Raw genomic sequence first — 18,670 nt, forward strand, 5'->3', positions numbered from 1 at the left:
AAACTCAGCAAACCAGCACTGGCGGTTTTACCTCTCAGATAAAAAACAGCTGCAAGGAAATACTGTGTGTGTGTGTGTGTGTGTGTGTGTGTGTGTGTGTGTGTGTGTGTGTGTGTGTGTGTNTGTGTGTGTGTGTGTGTGTGTGTGTGTGTGTGTGTGTGTGTGTGTGTTTTGCCAATAGCAACATGAGATTAGAATGCATGCAATGCAACTAATTGGCGCCCTCAGGTTCCTCACAAATGGCCAGCTCAGTATAGCATTTTGGAATCATAAATATGTGTGTGAGTAGCCCCATGGGTTGCAGTGGAACTTAAGCAAAGTTTATCCATCTTGGAAGGATGAAGGGCGGAATTGACTGTGCTAGTAGATGAAAGAATTGTTACTCAAAGTCATGCAAAGTAGCTGTTTCTTCAAGATGTGTTGTCCTGTCCACATAGATTCCACTTAGTGTGCACACCATGCACATGAGATTTGATTCCATTGGGGTTTTCATCAACAGAAGTTGGTCTAATAAAAGATATTACCTCACCCACTTTGTCTCTCTAATATCCTGGGACCAACGGCGACACAACCACACTGCAAACTACAAATCATATGTATACAATAACACTGAACTGCAATCATTTCTAGCATGGAAGCAAACTGGCATAATACCCCTCCATGCTAGGCACTGTACAAACACAAGGCATCCCTTGCCTGGATGATCTAAGTGTAAAACAAGGGACCACAGATGGATACAAATGGGGACAGCAAGATACCAGTGGGACTAAACTGTTAATGCTGAAAAGTAAGCAAACGTCTTACTTCTCATATGTACCTATGCCTCATTGCCAACCCCAAGTGTTCAAAAATCACAAGTCGGGCACCTCCAAAAATAATGAGATTTTATTTAAAAAAAAATTGGGGTTCTTTTTATTTGGTTTCTGTTTTTTTAAGCTTTATGGTGCACGGTCACATTTTCAAGCTTTTCTCCACAACCATGAGGACTAGAAATTGACTGTTTTTGTTTAGAAGGTGATATTCTCACCTAATCACACGCTTCCAGCTTGGTGTAATACTGGCAGGTCAGATGCCAGCTCTTACCCAGGCATTAGCTAAGAACTGACAACCTCATAGCTGGTGACCAGACCAGGTCACGTGTATGTTAGTTTTGCTCAAAATAAGTATTAGTCTTACAAGAATGTGTTTAGTGTTTAGATTCTATGGAATGCTTGTAAATTGCTGCATGCATTAATCTAACTTGTAATGTTGGTATTCCATGATATAAGAAAATATGTAAGTTTTGCTTCATAACTTTGAAAATATTTGCTCTGAGCTTATGAATTCATGAACAGGAATCATTCCCTACTGCAGGAGGCGGGAACAGGGGATGTTCTTGGGCATCACTGCCCAGTGCCCAGGACAGATTGAGGGACTCTGGCTCTCCACAGGTACCTGGGCTCCCCTGGGCAGCTCTTACCATGGCCTAGTTCCGGCTTGCGGCCTGGCCAGGGGGTGGGGTGTTGGGGGGAAGAGGATGAGCACGGAGTGGGGCCTCAGGGGAAGAAGAGGGCAGGAGGTGGGGCTCCTACATGTGTATGTTTGCTTACTTTAATCTCTAAATAACATTTATTTTTCCTAGTTAATAAATAAACCTTTAGATAGTTTATTACAGGATTGGCTATAGGTGGTGTCTTTGGTGTAAGATCTAGGGTACCAAATGATCTGGGGGTAAGTGACTGGCCTCTTGAGACTGGGAGCAAATTACTTATTATGTGTTTTGTGTAAGTGACCATTTATCACTCAGTCCAGTTTGTCTGCGTGGCAAGATAGACTGGAGAGTCTAAGGGGACTGTCTTTGACTCCATGGTTAAGTGTTATAGTGACCCAGGAGTTCACATTTGTTACTGGCTTGGTAAAATCTAATTATAAAACACCCCCCAGTCTGGGGTCTCTGCCCTGACGTAGACAGTGGCACTCATAGTCATGAGCCAGACAGCATGGGGGGGAGTGTTAATAAAACCATCAAATATTGAGAGAGATTAAGATCAAGAGATTTAGCAACACTGCAGTGCTCCTCAGGAGCAGGGTGGTACAGCTCTCCCTGTCCCCCAGACTGGGACAAGTTTCTCCAAGGACACAACTGCAGAAAGCCCCCCCAACCCCTGCCCCGCCCCCTTTAGTCTCCCCTCCAAGGGCCACACTCATAGGATCCTGCTTAGCTTCCCTCGCGCCAGGTAATGTCACCCCTCCGCTAACGTCAGAGAAGAAGGCGGGGCTGGAGGGATGGGTCGGGCGGGGAAAAGGGGTTTGAAATTCCCGCGTGCAGTTGGCCGCGCGTTGTCTCCGCCGCGCGCCCCGGCTGTGGGAGGTCCTAGCTTGGGATGCGGGGGCCGCACTCGGGCTGCCATAGGCCCTGGCCCCCGGGGACAGGCCGCCGCCTCCTCCCGCCAGAGTCAGGCGGAGCTAGACCGTTGGTGCGGGGGCTGCAGCTGTTAGCTCGCGGCGGTTCAGCGGGGACAAGCCAAACGGCCAGCAGGGAGTCCGCGCACCCGCGCCGAACAGATGTCACCCATGCTGATCTGCCTGCCCCAGCCAACCAACGCAGAAGTTGTCTCATGGGGGCCTGAGAGCCCCCCCGTGCACACAGCAGTAAGCTGTTACCAGACCTCCAGTAAATGCAGGATCTCAACCAGACCGGTCAGGTCCTATACAGGGCTGTGGGCTCTGTCTACACCCCGCTCAGACATCCCCATGCAGGCAGCAGGCTGACAGACGCAAACAAAGTGCACCTGAAGGACACGCCCCCACCATTTCATAGATTCTAGGACTGGAAGGGACTCGAGAGGTCATCGAGTCCAGTCCCCTGCCCACATGGCAGGACCAAATACTGTCTAGACCATCCCTGATAGACATTTTATCTAACCTACTCTTAAATTAGTACTGCTGCACTGACAAATCAACAGGCACCTGCTGCCATGGAATAGTGCTAGAAAGGAACAGGGTTGGGGAGGAAGCATTGCTGCTGTAAAATCTGTGGGGTCAATGATCCACCCTCTTTAGTCTTTTGTGACTTTTCCACAGACTAGATGGGTAATGGTCCTAGAGCACTATCAACAGAACTACGGGCAACTCTCAAGGGACAGAGGTTTGCAACAACTTGTATAGCATAGGTAAAAATAAAGACGCGTCTGCTTCGCTTAAAGGGCTTTAAGCTGCAGGGTTATCATCACAAACGATGTATGATGCAAATTTTCTCTAATTTGCAGAGTCCGGTGCCATCCTACCTCTTTTGCAAATAGTACAAGACTGGAGTTCCAGAAAATTACTTTCCTCCAAACAGATGCTTTCCAACAGAACAGTCTTAAGAGCAGTACAGATCTCAGTGCAAAGTTTCAGTAAACATTTATTTTGTTTAAGCTTAGTCACAATACCATAATTCACTTGTGAAATCGGTCTACAAATAGTTAACTACATAATACATTGATCTGGTGGGCAGAGAAGTAATAAATAAAGCCATGTATAGCTCTGTAAAAATATGTTTGATATTCATAACTACTTAAAATATCAGCAAAATCCAATATTTCCTTAAGGGTCATATGTCAAAAGTATGCATACACCATTTTCTTCTGAACAAATAATTTTACATAACAATTTGCACAAATTTAAACATGATCTAAACTTTAAACCTCATGTACAAAACAGGATTTGAAATTAATGACTGACATCAGTGCTGAAAACTAGTGCTACAATAGCAAATATAATTCCTGGTTAAAAAGAAGAAAGATCAATTTTTAATGTGCTAATTGTAGTCACAGTTCAAGGGAATTATCCAAAAATTTAAAATACATGCAGATACAATAAAATCTTTATTCTCAAAAAACAGACAAGTAGAACTTACAGTCAGTAACATTAGCTGCCAAAAACGCATTATTAGTATGTGAGGCAAATCACATTAAAAAACTTTACACCATCAAAAAGCTAAGGTTGGTACTGAGTCTATTTTTCACATTAACTATGCAACAAGTCTTTAAAAGCAAATCACAATTTGAAGAACACACTATTAAGTACAGTACTGAGCTACACCAGATTTTGTACATTGTACTCTGACATTCAATACCGCTTTTGAAAACATTACATTCTGAATACAAAACAGAACTACAGGTGAGGTGTGTACTTTCAGATAAATTGCTACAAATGTAAAGCTTTGCAGAATGTTGATGTATTGAAATACATACAGTAGTTTCAAATATTAGACCCTAAAGTATGACATATAAATACTTAAGATCTTTATGGAATTTCTGTTAAAGCCAGACAGCTTGAGGTCCATCATAAACTATCATGTCAATCAATAAAGTAAGGTGACATTCTTCTAAGTATCTGCTGAAGACAAGACAATAAAAAGGAGCAGTTTAATATTACTAGCCTCTAGAACTGATGACAGGATTTGTTAAACTATGCTAAAGAATGCAAAGATACTACTGCCCATCTCAGAATGAGCCATTTAGTAATTAGAGCAAAGTACTGGGAATCATGAGATCTGGTTTTATTCCCATCTCTCCCACTGACTTGCTGTGTGGTCGTGGGCAAGTCACTCAAACTCCGTGCCTCAGTTTACTCATCTGTAAAATGGAATGATTACATATCTTTGTAAAGTGCCCTGAGGCCCTCATAAAAGGCAGTATAACACAGTCACTGCCTATGGAATGACTTATGAAGAATGGAGTAGAAGAGCCTAGTAGGTGAACAGTATAATTTTGTATGGAAAAGTATTTGTAAAATATATTTACAAAAGTAACTTGAGAACTGAAATACACCACCAGATTAGCCTTCCAAAGACATTTTAACTACTGTGCACATTAAATTCAGAGCATTTTCAAATACAATCATTTTTGTTTGTGCTCTTTCAAAATAACTACTTTTGAAGTTAGCAGACTATACACTGAGATAATTGAATATTGGGAAACAATACTGATGAAAATAGCCAATTTTAAATAAACTGCCTAAGCATATTTGTCTTGTCTATTTATAACATCTTAAATTTTCTACTGGGTTTAAAATGAAACATTTCACTCTGCATGGAATGTAAGTAAATACAAAAATATATTTTCCTGCATACAGCAGAGTGGGCAAGTTTGGGAGAAGAGTGTTGACACAAAAGTGCTGTTTTTACCAAAAACTAAAAAAGTGACATAAAAAAAAGACATGGGAATAATATGAATATAATCCAAAAGTAAATTTTATGGTAACATTTTAATGTAATTATGTAATATGCAACTCTTGTTATTCTTATATTTTTTTATCCTCAATACTAAATATAGATTACCTAAAATATAAACATTTTATGTAAAATATAAATCATATTAATAGAAAACAGGCATGAATGTACAGACTTCAGGTGACAGTTACACATCCCTGTATTTCTTTATTTAGGACACAGTTATGCAAAACTGACTCATGTCACCTTCTCCCCCGGTTGTCCCATTGAAGACAGTGCAACTATATACTCTAGTAAGGTTTGTTTGCAGGCTTCAGTCCTTAGGCCCAAAATTCACATAGCACTTTGCTAAATTGGGGCTTTAATACCTAATTTAAGAGTCTACTTTGTACCCTGATCCTACAAGCACTACTGAGGGTAGTGATTTTTACTGTGAATAGTCCCGTTGATATCAATAGCACTACATCTATTAGAGTTCACGGGGTTGAGCCTGCGGGACCCTAACCTAGTTTTTAAAGTATAAGAATGAAGGAAAAAGTTTAAATACAACATTATTAATCTGGAAGCCTGCACATAATCATACAATTTATTTACTGTTTTATAGGCAAGGGCTGGTTTGTTTTTTGGGGTTTTTTTTTTTTTTGGTTAAATCAGATACTTCGCAATTTTCAACAAAAACTTCGTAAGGATTCACGGTTTTTGCATTTGCATATGTGGCCACCCAGATGGCATGACGGATTAAAATGGCTCACACTACATACTGTCAATTGCACATTATACCAACTAACTAAGTTTAAGTGATCACTGACAAGTTGGTGCCAAAGGTCAAAAAACCCTACATTTTAAAATGCCCATAAATATGGATTTAAAAATAAATCATAGTAATACATGTTCAATATGACAGACCAAAAGAGAGATTAGGCAAGTAACATGCATTTTTTAAATAGTCTTGTATACTTCAGCATTAAAAATTAAAAGGAAATTTACAATGAAAATTCAATGAAATGTTACAATCCTGGTTAAATCCCAAATTGGCAAGTTGAAGACAGAATGCCAAATTCTTCTTAGGTGGTTATATGCAATTCCTCTGAAGAAAACAGGGACACGTGAAATAGCAGTTTTTGGCTCAGCACCAGATGTTAACACAGCTTTTTAAAAATATTAGAAACAGGTTCTTCTGTAATGATGGTGCATTTTACCTATTTAGGTATTTATACTGTGCTCATTGCTATGGTATAAATGCTTTCCCACCAGACATCCCCGGAACACTCTTGAAAGCACTGCATTACAAAAGTTAAATGATTTCTCAGACTTTCTTCCCTGAGGTTACCTTTGTCTCAACACACTTCAAGAAATCTTACAAAGTCAGTGTCATAATGATCTAGCTTGTTAGCATGATGAGGATACAAATACATACACCCACCAAAATAAAGTTGCTTCAAAGCTCTCTAACATCACTTTGAAATAATCCCTATTTTATACACACTCCATAATGTGATTGACCTCCCCAAAGATCCACTGGGGACACGGACTTCAAGCAAAAAGCACCCATAAGACTTAAAATTTTAGAAAAAAAATCCAGATCTTCCTCAAGATAGATTTATTGCTGCTTATTGGTCCTGAGAAAGCTTTAAGCAACAATACATTTGGAAGTATTTTATCTGCTGCATTTTTTGTTCTGAGGAAGCATGTGGGTCCTGAGATTTAAAAAAAAAAAAAAAATCATTTCTTGCTATGCACTCCTATGTGGAAAATGCTTTACGGTGAAGATCAAACATAAACTACTCAGCCACTGAAAATTTGCCAGCACACTACATTTCTTATCCTCATAGCAATTTTTGTTTTATTAAACTGCATTTTAAAAAAACAAAAAAACCCCACCACTGACGGCAAAGTCCATAGTATGAAAAACTAAGAAAGAAAAGTTCATACCTGTAGAATGTTATGGGTTCTTCATTTTGGACTGGCTTTAAAGGGCTTCTGATTTATGAAGTAACTCCCTTCTTGCCATTGAAAGCTATGGTATGATATTTTTTGGCCTGAATGTGAGAACATTTTTCATACTATATGAAAAGGCAACTTCAGGAAATGAAATAAGTCAACAGTAAATTAGAATGCTCACAACTTTGTAAAAAAAAAAAAAAAAAAAAAATTTAAAACGTGGACCCACAATCACTACTTCTCAAGAAAAACATTTGGTAGCTTGAGTAAGATTTTTTTTAATGTCAAATTTGCATAATGATCAGCTCAGCTTCAATATTTTAAATAGATTACTCAATTTGCTTTTATAAAAATTCTACAAAAAAGATGTTTTTAAATGCTTGTAAAACTAAGCGTTTTCACTGATAAAATTCTAGTCATGGATAAAATTCTCTGAATATACAGCTAACATCTCATATCTTATTTTACAAGTATAATGTTTCTGAGTGTATAGTCTAGATAAATTACTCTTATTCTTCTTAACACATGATCTAAAGTTTGAACATTGCACATTTTTATCATGTGATGTTTTGTTGCTTAGTAACTTTCAATGAGATAGTGCTTAGTAACCTTCTAGTGAGCTGGTGTAAAGTGATCTATAGGTTTTATTTCATTGGTCATTGGCTCTGTCCATGTTTTCCATTATCCTAGTAAGACGGATGTTCAGAAGTCTAATTTGACTGTCAATATGGTCAATCTTCTCCTCAAGGCTGCTGCTGCTGTTTCTCCTCCAGTAAAATCCAACAGGCCCAGTCATGAAGTAGACTGCTACAACAAAGCACAGAGGCAAGACTGCATGCTCTGGTTCTCCTTCATACTTCTGGAGGATGTATACACATGAGAGGGCAAACAGAGCAACTCTTACAATCCAGAAGAAGCGACCAAACAGCATATGTAAGACACAGAAGAAGAATCCAAGGAAGACAGACAAAAACCAATAGGCAAGTAAAACAGCACCAATCAGCAGAAGAACACGGGTAGGGTTGTTGGCAACTGCTGCAGGGCTGAAATAATGAGTCAGGTTGGAAGCTGAAAAATAAAAACAAATTTATGAGAAATTAAAAGATAGTTTAATTACATCAGGCAAAGGTAAGTGTAAACTGTGAGCATAACTAGTGAAGGGCCATATATCTGCAGAAGTTTCAAGGCTGCGGTTTCTAAAAAAAAAAGGGGGGGGGGGAATAACCAAAGTACTGGATAATTATAAATATATATGTACCCCTGTGTGCTCCTTTCATAAAGGAGCAATCACTACATTATTTCTATGGTTGTGACTGAGTGAATTCACTTCAGTTAAAGAGAGGGCCATACTAGTCCAGGACATAAGTTTAGAACGAAGATCAAGGGTAAATATGGCCTTCATGTAGTAACAATGTTTAGATATTATTTGTTAACCTGCATTCAGCATCACACAACAGAATAGTACATCCACCTTTAAGATCACGACTATTTCTACCCTTTGTTTCTTTTCATTCTCCCTCTGCCCCCATCTTCCTTTGTTTCCCTACCCTTTCCCTGTGTGTCATTCCTTTTCCCCCTCTACATTTCTTTTCCTGCAGCAACTCTCAGTTTACCCTTTGGACTTCTTCCTCATCCCATTCCATCTGATAAAATGATCAGCAATAAAATGACAACATGTAAAGAAATTAATGACAGGAACTCCATATGCATGCAAGACTGCTTAAACTTATTCAGCTTCGTGGAGTCTAGATCCCAGAACCATTAGAAAAATAATTTAGTTGGAAAAACATTATTTTAATTTTTAAAGTGTCGATTTTTTGCTCTATGGATTACAAGCACAGTCATCGTCATCAGAGAGCCAAATATCCCAAACTTTTCCTTCAAAATTCACACAACATCGGAGCAAGGTGCTATTTCCTAGGCAAGGTTTATAAGCACAAACGAGTGCGTCACCATATTAGAGCATATGGGCAAGCCACAGCAATGTGCCCTGGTTTCGGAAAAGCTAGGCATTCAGTCAAACCAAAAAAAGATAGTAGTAGTAGAATGTTCTCTCCACGTCTAACCTAACTATTGCAAAGCACATTATAGAAAAGTGCTCCATTAACTTCAACATGGTTTCCATCGTTAAGTGACAAACTTAGTAGATAAAAATCCTCTTAAGAGGCCCCTGTTCCAGCCCCAATGTCTGATTTACAGCACCCCCAGGAGCATGGGTCTTCTTTTCTCTCTTACAGATAGGAAAGGAGTCACATTTACAGAGTGCTCTATATGACCAGACTTAGCATTAAGAATGTTACAAGTATCTCAAATGGCAGTAAGAAAAGGCAGAAATGAACAGCAGGGAAAACAAGAGAAAACTTAGGTACAGGAAAGGAAACAGACAAAATGAAGGCCAGAAAAAAAAACACGTGAAAATACCAGGAAAAATTATGCAGACCTTTTTCATTCTTTTCTAAGGAAAACTTTCCAATAACTGTCCTCGCTCCAGAGAAATATTTTCAAGGCATCCTCATCATGCTAACACAGTAAAGTGATTAAGCTACACAAATCCTTTAAAAGTTTTATTTTCCAGACCCCTGCCCAGAGAATTTAGCAGTGTTGAGTCCTGACTGCAGTGCAAAGCTTTTCTCATATTGCTTTACCAATATACTTCACCCACTTCTGGAGTGTTAGAGCAGAGTTGGGATAGATGGAACTTGAGGGATTAAACTGTAAGAAAAGGAGAAACAAACTAGAGGTGGGAAATAGTCCCTACCAACACATTAGAAGGGGTAGCTGCCTAAACCAGCCTTCACAGTTGCATACTCTAGGTGCTCTAGAAACTGTCCTCTCCATTCTCGTTAGTGGATGACACCCAGTCACAAGTCTCAAAACAGCCAGTGAAGAACAAAGATTAACCACTAACCCATCCAGATTTAGAAAGATATGCAAGACATCTCTTTGCCCAGATTTTCAACTCCGTGAATTATCAGATCTTGGATTTTAGCTCACTGGTCAGATTTCTTTCCATTCTCTGCTTCAAAGCTACAGAATGCAGAGTAGCAGGATTGTTTTACTTCTTTTGTTTGGAAGTATTAATGACAAAATGTAAACCTTGAAAGTGCTCCCAGAAACTGTGGTGATGAATGATTTAGAAATGCATGTAATAAACAGGTATCAAAGATAATACAAATGCAAAGGTAATACATACCTTATTAATATTCTCCATCCTTCCCATACCTGTAAAAACATCCATAAGGATTATCTGCATAATTTTGGGTTTAACAGACATCACACTTACCATCAATTCCAAGAACATCCAGCACATCAGTCCATATTCTCCAGAAGGTGTCTACTAATACATCCACACCGTAAACAAATCTTTCTGTCAGCCTAGAGAAAAACTGTAAAATAAAATGCTACTGTAAAGAATGGCCATTGGAAATCAACCTTGAGGGGTTTATGCTGTTTATTCAATTTTCAGTACATCTAAAAATATATATACATCACTGATTGATCAATCAAGGTACATATATATTTCCCTTTACCATAGTATCTGAGTGCCTCCAAGTATTTAAAAATAAATGTAGCAAATCTTTCTTCCCTTCCAGATCACAGGAAAAACTGAATTAACATAGTTTTTGTTTGCCTGCTTGTTCATGTGTGTGTTATTTGCAACAGGTTCATAACTGGTGTGTGAAAACCAAAAACTCTTTCAATGCAATTCTCAGATATTTACTGAAAACCTAACAGGTACATAAACAATGTGTTGGAGATCTACACAAAACTTTAATGACAGTGCAAATTATACTCATTCAATTCAGTAAATTAACATACCTTCATGTTACTATGATACAGAGGGAGTTAAGATTGAGAATTGTGAAGTTAGAAGACTGAATGAGAAAATGAGTACACCTGAAGGCTGATTTGGTTTCCTTTGGGAACAGCCTAATCTAAATTTGTTTTGAAGATTACAATACTGTTAGTCTTATTTCAGTCCTTGTGTGTATCCCTGAAGAATTTGACCTGAATCCCTGAGAAGGGGCAGACAACACTGTGGAAAAAACACCCGCATTCTCTCAATGGTACTGCCTTCACTGCTGTAGAAGTTACTCCAAAGGTTTTCAGGTCCAAATTTTGCCATTGTAGTGGCAGTCTTCTGAAGACTGTCAGTATAAACTTCCTTAACAAAAAGTTATCAAGATTATAGATGAAAAAGATGGATATTTGGCTCAGCTTGCTTCCTCTAATCTAGCACCTGCATCTTCCATGCTGCTCCCTAACATACTGCCAGCTATTGTGCAAGAACCTTCTCCTGGCCTCCTAGTGACATTCAGCTCAACCTTCCTCCTTCTCCATTTCAACAATCTTATCTGAACACATTTTCTTCTTTCCTTGCTCAGGTGTCTTGATTCCTTCCCTCTGATCCTTTACTGTATTGAATACAAACAATTATGTAACTGTATTTCAAAAAGAACGGTGACAAAACAGAACTATATGCTCTGTATAAATTGTTGACTATCGCTTCTAGTTTACTCCCCCAGCACTAGTTCAATCATTCATCCACATTTCTATTTGTAATAACAAGGAGGCGGCTAAGGATTTCTCATTCAATTTTTGCTTGGGATGCTAAGGCGTTCCCAAACCCGGATTTTCTTGGCTTTAGAGCACTAGAGGTCAGAGGGTCACAATATGAAAGTCATTGCCCACTGCTTCAGCCGCACGAACCTGCGCCAGTAGCTGGTGGATTAGACACGCAGAGCAGCCACCCACAGAGGGAGCCAGACAGCTCGCTGCTGCGTTGAGTTGCTCACAGGGCTCTTCCCGTCCAGCCCCTGGTCCCTGTCAAGGCTCTTTTCTGCTGGTTAATCCTTACCATGGGGTCTCATTGAAGTTTTCGGGGGGCAGAACGTCTGCGCGGAGGGGAGCTGTTTATTGGCTCATAAACCACATGGAAACGGGCACGCACCAGGCCTCCCCCCTTCCAGCCTCGTCACACGCAACCAGGAGACCCTTCGGGGCGAGGAGGCAACGAAGGCAGGCGGCCTCCGCGGTGCTTTCAACGATTCCCGCTTCCACCCACCTCCACCCCGAGCGCGGCTCCCAGGCAGCCTTAGTCCCCCAGGGACTTGCGGGGCTTGCTCGGGGCCTGCGACGGGAAGGAGAGGAGGGAGCCTGCGGGCGGCTGCGCGGGGTGGGGGATCGCCCGCGGGACCCGCGCGTTCTCCTCACCCCGCTACAGGGGCTCCCATGGGAGGGCCGGGGGCTCGCCGGGGGGTGTCTCACCTTCTGCAGGGCCCGCACGTTCTCCTCGCCGAACAGGCCGCTCACCCCCTGGTAGATGCCGCTGGCCGCCCGGCGGAGGCTGTTCTGCTTGTCGGCGCCGCGGCTCCGGGCCGCCCAGGCTCCAGGTCCCACCACCTCGCCCAGCAGCAGCAGGAGAAGCAGCGCCAGGCCGGGCACGAGCCGCCCCCTGCCTCGCGCCGCCATGTCGCTCAGCCCGGCCAAGCCCACCTGGCGCCGCGCGCTGCCGCCCGACCGCCAGGAGCCGGTGGCCGCCGTTCCCAGCATCCTCCCGCCAGGCGGGCAGCGCCGGAGTCAGCCGCCGGCTGCAGCGCCCCCTGCGGGAGGCGGAGTGCGAGGGCCTGTGCCTCGGGGCCGCCCGCCCACCCAGGAGCCCCCGGCGAGCCCGGCTCGGGGAGCCCTCAGGGCAGGGCGCCCCTCGCCCGGCAGAGTGACGGGCACCGCTCAGCGGCGGGACACACACAGCACACCCCTGACAGCACAATACACACACTGCACACCCCTCCCCTCACAATACACACCCCTCCCAGCGCAACACACACACTGCACACCCCTCACCTCACAGTGCAATACACACACACTGCACACCCCTCCCCTCACAATACACACCCTCACAGTGCAACACATATACTGCACAACCCTCACCTCATAGTGCAACACACATACTGCACACCCCTCACAGCGCAACACACACCCCTCACAGCGCAACACACACACTGCACACCCCTCCCCTCACAATACACACCCCTCCCAGTGCAACACATATATTGCACACCTCTCCCCTCACAATACACACTCCTCACAGTGCAACACATATATTGCACACCCCTCACCTCACAGTGCAACACACACACTGCACACCCCTCAAGTGCAACACACATGCTGCACACCCCTCACCTAACAATACACACCCCTGACAGCACATCACACACCACCACCCATGGTCAGACTCCCAAAAATCACATAATTGGCCAAAAGAGGGGTTGATTATCCTCTCTCCAGGCCTACAGGAGGTGGGGTGTGAAGTGGTAAGCGTGTGTGTTATGTCAATCAGTCTGATCCTGGCTGCCCTGATGCCTGGCTCTCTCTGAGGTGTGTTTGTGTTTTGAAGAGGGTAGGTGTGTGTTGTGCTGTGAGGAGTGATGTGGCAGGGGTGTATTGTGCTGTGAGGAATGGTGCCAAAGGTGTTGTGCTGTGAAGGGTGTACACAGGGCCGCCCGGGGGGGGGGGCAAGTGGGGCAATTTGCCCCGGGCCCCGCAAGGGCCCCCACAAGAGTTTTCAGGGGCCCCGAGGAGAGTTTTCGGCGGGTCTTCGGCAGCAGGTCCTTCAGTGCGACCTCCGCCGGATCCGGAAGAGGTTACTACTGGCCCCTCGGCCAGAAGTGACACCGTGGCTGGTGGGGAGCCGCCGGTTCCCCCACCCCACTCGTAGGACTTTGCCAAGAGCCTTGCGCGCCATGGGGGGGCCACAGGGCAGGGCTGGCTGGGCTCCAGCGGCTCCTGGGCGCAGCGCGGGGCCATAGTGGAGCCCCGCAGTAATGTCACCGGCTCCCCAGGGCGTGAGGCAGAGCCCCGGGGCGGTGAATCGCGGGGAGCTCTGGGGGGCGGACCCCGGAGAAGCTCTGTGGGAACCATGTGTCTGCTTCGTGGCAGGGATGGCTCCAGACGTTGGGCTGAGCCGGCGAAGGCAGAACAGAGAGCGGCCTCGGGCCAAGCTTCTAGGACATGTGCGGGGGAGGCCGAAGGAAACTGGGCGTCCAACCAGTGCCTGTGGCCCTGAAGAACCCCCAGCTGTGCAGCCCGGGGGTGGATGGGGCGGGGTTGCTACTCCTGGGGTGGGACGTTTGGCAGGGGAGGCAGCATGCTCCGCTTGAGGGTGCTCAGAAGAGATGTTTGAGATTTTTTTCTCTCCTGCTCCACCGGCAGCACTCGGTGATCACACAGTGTTTAAGTTGCTTGCAAGAGTTCTGCTTTGTTTTGAGTCCAATTCCAATTCTGTGTGCATAATAACCAAACTTTCACAGCACCCAGTCCAGACTCTCTGTCTGGGAAGCTCAGTCTTTAAAGGCACAGCCCCATATACTACAAACTTTTACAGTGGGGTAGAGAGTGATTAAGGTTATCTCTCTGGGCCACATTTCATTAGACCCTAAATATCAAGAGGTGAAAGGTAGATACAGATAATTACTAGTGTTTTAGAACTACCAATCTCCTCACTTGTACAGGTATGAATATTATTTGTATCTATTATAATCAAGATCTGAAATTACAGCTAGTACTTTCATGTATGCAATAGATTCCAGGACTGAAGTGGCCTCTGGGTGTAAGCTTTTATATGTTGTGCACAAGAAGAACTGGATTAGCTTCAATTATAGTGTTGAAGGTTTCCTCAATTGGAGAAGGATCTCCCTCACTCCTCCAGAACAAGCAAGGTCCATCCCTTTGTCCCTGCCTGGTCTGGAGCAGAACAAAGGACATTTGGTGTCTTTTTCGTTACTAAAAGCTTTATTTTGGGAGTTCTCCACCTTCAGAACAAGTCCTCAGATCCATTTGTGCTGAACCTGTTAGTGTATGCTTATGGAGTTTGTCTATTTTAGAACAATCCTCATAAGGGTGCTTAAGAGTTTAGACTTCCAATCATTCCATAAAATGTCTGCGTTGTGGTGTATCCTGCCACCTTGTATCAATCAGACCACCTCTTCAGTTCTCAAAATGGAATTTAATCTTTGGATACTTGCACAGGTTTATTCACATACTTATATTCAAGTGAGTGTGTGGAGTGTCCTTAATCCAAACTTGGAGCGAGGTGTGTGGGGGTGAAGTATCTTGTTTTGAAATGATTTTGTTATACAAAAGTAGCATTTGAAAGGTATTTGGGTGAAAATGGTGAATTACAATGAATACTGTTCACACTATTTTTCTCCGGTCTTTAAAGCTGCTGAAATGTGGATATATTCTAGTGTGAAAAAAAAAAAAAATCTAAAGTAGTCATACAACCATATCCAGTTTTCCTTCAAGTTCTTACAGTTTCTCAAAGTCTCCTTTGGAATCCTGGAAATTTGAGGATGAGACTGAGAAAAGGAGAGAAAGAAATGAAAACAAGGTAAGAAAGGAAGAGGATCAGTAGGGAGAGATGAGAGCAGAGATGTAAGCTGGGGTGGAGTTACTGTAAATGCTGAATATATGTGTCAAGATTTTCTATGGGTTAGAGCATAATATATGATAAAATTCCCAAAGTGCCCCGTCCTCTTTGATCCTCCTGTGTAAACTGGACCACTTTCTTTTCAATTAAAAATCTCAGCTCAGTAAAGCAAACTACAATGTTCCTCCTAAGTCATTTTGTACTGGCATTTTTCAGGTATGGGCTGTTTTCGGGCGGAGGAAGGCAGTTGCTACTGCTTTTTTATTATCTTAAATGTAGTATAGATTTAATTATCAGCTGATATGTCTAGACTGGAGGGTAGGTTAGGCATTCTCTTTAGGTCTCTGTCTTGCTCAACTCAAAATAGATAATATTGCCATCTGCACAAGCGCCAAGCTAAAAGCTTTCCTCTGATTGGGCACACCTCCATCCCATTCTTCAGCTCATTGGTTCACAGCCTATTAGGTTTTTTTAAAGCTATTAGGCAATTAGTCTGTCCTTGTGTCAGTTTCTCCATTGTCTGGCTAGCCTCACATGAGGTGGGTTCTGGGCTGATATGGGACCAGCCAATCACGGGACAATCTGATTGTGGTGCGCTGCCGCAGGGAATCACTCCGCCTTGCACAGCCGGCGCGCTGTTCAGAACAAATGGGACAGGTGCTATTTAAAGACACAATCAGCCCTTCTGAAAGGGAATTACACTTTTCATATAGTCCCCTTCTACACACAAACTGTGATTGTGGAATTTTTTTTTTTGCCGGTTGAATAATAGAAAGTAAAGAAACTGTTGATCATTCTGCAAGGCTGATAAACTGGGATGATTTGAATGAGATTTTTTTAAAAAAAAGAATGAAATGTAAAATGCCTAATTGCCCCACCCACAATGCAAAAAGGCCTCACCTTAAGAGAAAGGTCCTTTTAAAACTGGCTGAAAATTAATGCAAAGTGAGAGGGATTTCACAGTTCTCTTTTCATGTATCTTAGTATGCTTCTAGTGAACTATTTGCTAGACAGTTATATCAGTTTACTTATATAACAAGCAGGACATCTTAGAGATAGGAAGTAGCATAAATTAAAAATCTATAGGTTTACAAAATAATTACAACCTAATCTGGAAATTGGAGAGAAAAATAGTGTGGCCTGCTGGAAAAAAGTAAAATTCTCATTAAAGGAGAGAATAAAATTATGATGTCCTTAGAATACTGCTAAAACTATTTGCTTTGTTGCTTAACTACTCCTGTACCAACAGCAGCAAAGAAGGAATTTACTTATGGACTTCCATTTGCATATTCCCTCCTAGTGTTGATGCAGATAGTTAAGTTTTTTTTTGCTCTGGTGTTTGATTTTACTTAGGAAGTATTGGGGTTTCATACACTTCTTTTTTTTTTTCTGGATTAAAGAAAGTTAAAGCAGTAATAACTCTTCTCTATCTTAAATCTAGATATATATTTTCAAGTGCCTTAGGAAAGTCACAAAATAGACAGTGCAGACCTCCCTCAGAGATATTGTTTTTGTGCCACCCGCAGATATCTTTAAATCATTTTACATTTGGCCAGATTTTTAAGGTTCTCTTCACACCAGAAGGGCAAGAAACTCAGAGTCAGAGAATCTGCTTCCTATTTTGAAAAGCTGTGGGAAGAGATTTACAGGGAATCTCCATGTAGAGACTACCCCTGCAACAAGCCACTGTGGCCCCCAAACCTGACAGAACCTGTAGGACCTGTGGGAGGCCAAGGCCATCCATATCGAGACCATGTAACTGTGCTGCTTTGTCTCTGTCTTCTTGGATCCCAATGTGATTAAATTGGACCTGAATCACCAACAACCTCCTCTGTCTGTAGTTGCCCCAGGAGGGGATCTGCAGAAAAGGTAATACAGTCTTTCATTGCACCCTACTTCATCCCATTGTGCCCTCCTGGCCCAGTGTGACCCAGCCCCTAGGAAGGTTTTTGTGTGTGTGGAAAAGCAGCATTTCAAAGAAAATTACGTTATTCAAACTGTTTTCTGCCAGCCTTCAAATGTGCTAAAAATGGGTGTATTCTAGTCTCAAAACATCTAAAGTAGCTATATAAGTAATATACTGTGATTTCTACTGTACCCTTCATTAGAGAGACAAGGTGGCTGAGGTAATACAGTATCTTTTATTGGACCAACTTCTGTTGGTGAGAGAGACAAGCTTTCAAGCGAGACAGAGCTGGGAAATGTACTCAAAGATATGCCTACACTGCACTTAGACACCAGTGGCTAGTCAGTGCCTGCCGACTCAGGTTCCTGAGAGTGGGGTTAAAGGGCTGCTTAATTTTGGTGTAGGCATAGGGGCTCAGGCTGCAGCCTGAGCTATGGGACCCTCCCATCTTGCAGGGTCCTAGCTGGAGCCTGAACATCTACACTGCAATCAAACAGCCCCAAACCTCATGAGTCAGCTGGAACAGGCTAGCGTGGTAGCCTGGGTGTTTAATTGCAGTGTAGACATACCCATAGTGTCACAACTAATGCAAGGCCGAACAGATTGTTTAGCACAGTGGCTTTCAACCTTTTTTTAATTTGCAGACCCCCAAAACATTTTGAATAGAGGTGCAGACTCCTTTGGAAACCTTACACCCCCAGGGATCCCTGGGCCACTGGTTGAAAACCACGGGTTTAGCACAAATAGTTCACCCATATTTCAAGGGACCATTCATGGTGAGTGCCCCAGGTACACCTGTCCAGTCTGGAGGTGAGGGCTGTGGAGGGGGAAATGAGGAAAGCCCAGTTGCTTGTCCTTTTGTTACAGTGCCAGCTTGGAGCAGAGACTTGGGGTGACTACATCACCACCAGGGATGGCAATAGGAGATGCCTGTTCTCCATTCGTTTATCACTGATCGCTTCCCTTCATTAACTGTTCTTAAATCCCCACACCCCTTTCCTTCCTGAGCATTAACGATGCTGGGGGACTGTGCTGCATTTATCTCAGGCTTCTGATTGCTTGGGGTGGAGGTGTGCGGGGAGAGGGGCAAGGTTACCCTGCACGTCAGGGGGTGGGACCCCTGGCTCGCTGTTATCGCCAGCCCCCAGCGGCGCACTCTTTTTCCTACCTGCCCGGCGGAAGGTTACAGGCAGGGGGC

General features: G+C 43.2%; 1 protein-coding gene across 1 annotated transcript; it reads right to left on the reverse strand.

The window, feature by feature from the left end:
* Window positions 1-3,359: 3,359 nt before the first annotated feature.
* On the reverse strand, window positions 3,360-12,713 carry BRI3BP (BRI3 binding protein). Its single transcript, XM_034791210.1, has 3 exons — window positions 12,407-12,713; window positions 10,422-10,524; window positions 3,360-8,206 (listed from the first exon to the last, which is right to left on the reverse strand). Exons 1-3 carry the CDS (start codon window positions 12,689-12,691, stop codon window positions 7,788-7,790), a joined length of 807 nt encoding a protein of 268 aa, XP_034647101.1. The 5' UTR covers window positions 12,692-12,713; the 3' UTR covers window positions 3,360-7,787.
* Between the last annotated feature and the right edge of the window lie 5,957 nt (window positions 12,714-18,670).

Source organism: Trachemys scripta, chromosome 15 (assembly GCF_013100865.1).
Source record: "Trachemys scripta elegans isolate TJP31775 chromosome 15, CAS_Tse_1.0, whole genome shotgun sequence".
In the NCBI taxonomy this organism is placed as follows: domain Eukaryota; kingdom Metazoa; phylum Chordata; order Testudines; family Emydidae; genus Trachemys; species Trachemys scripta.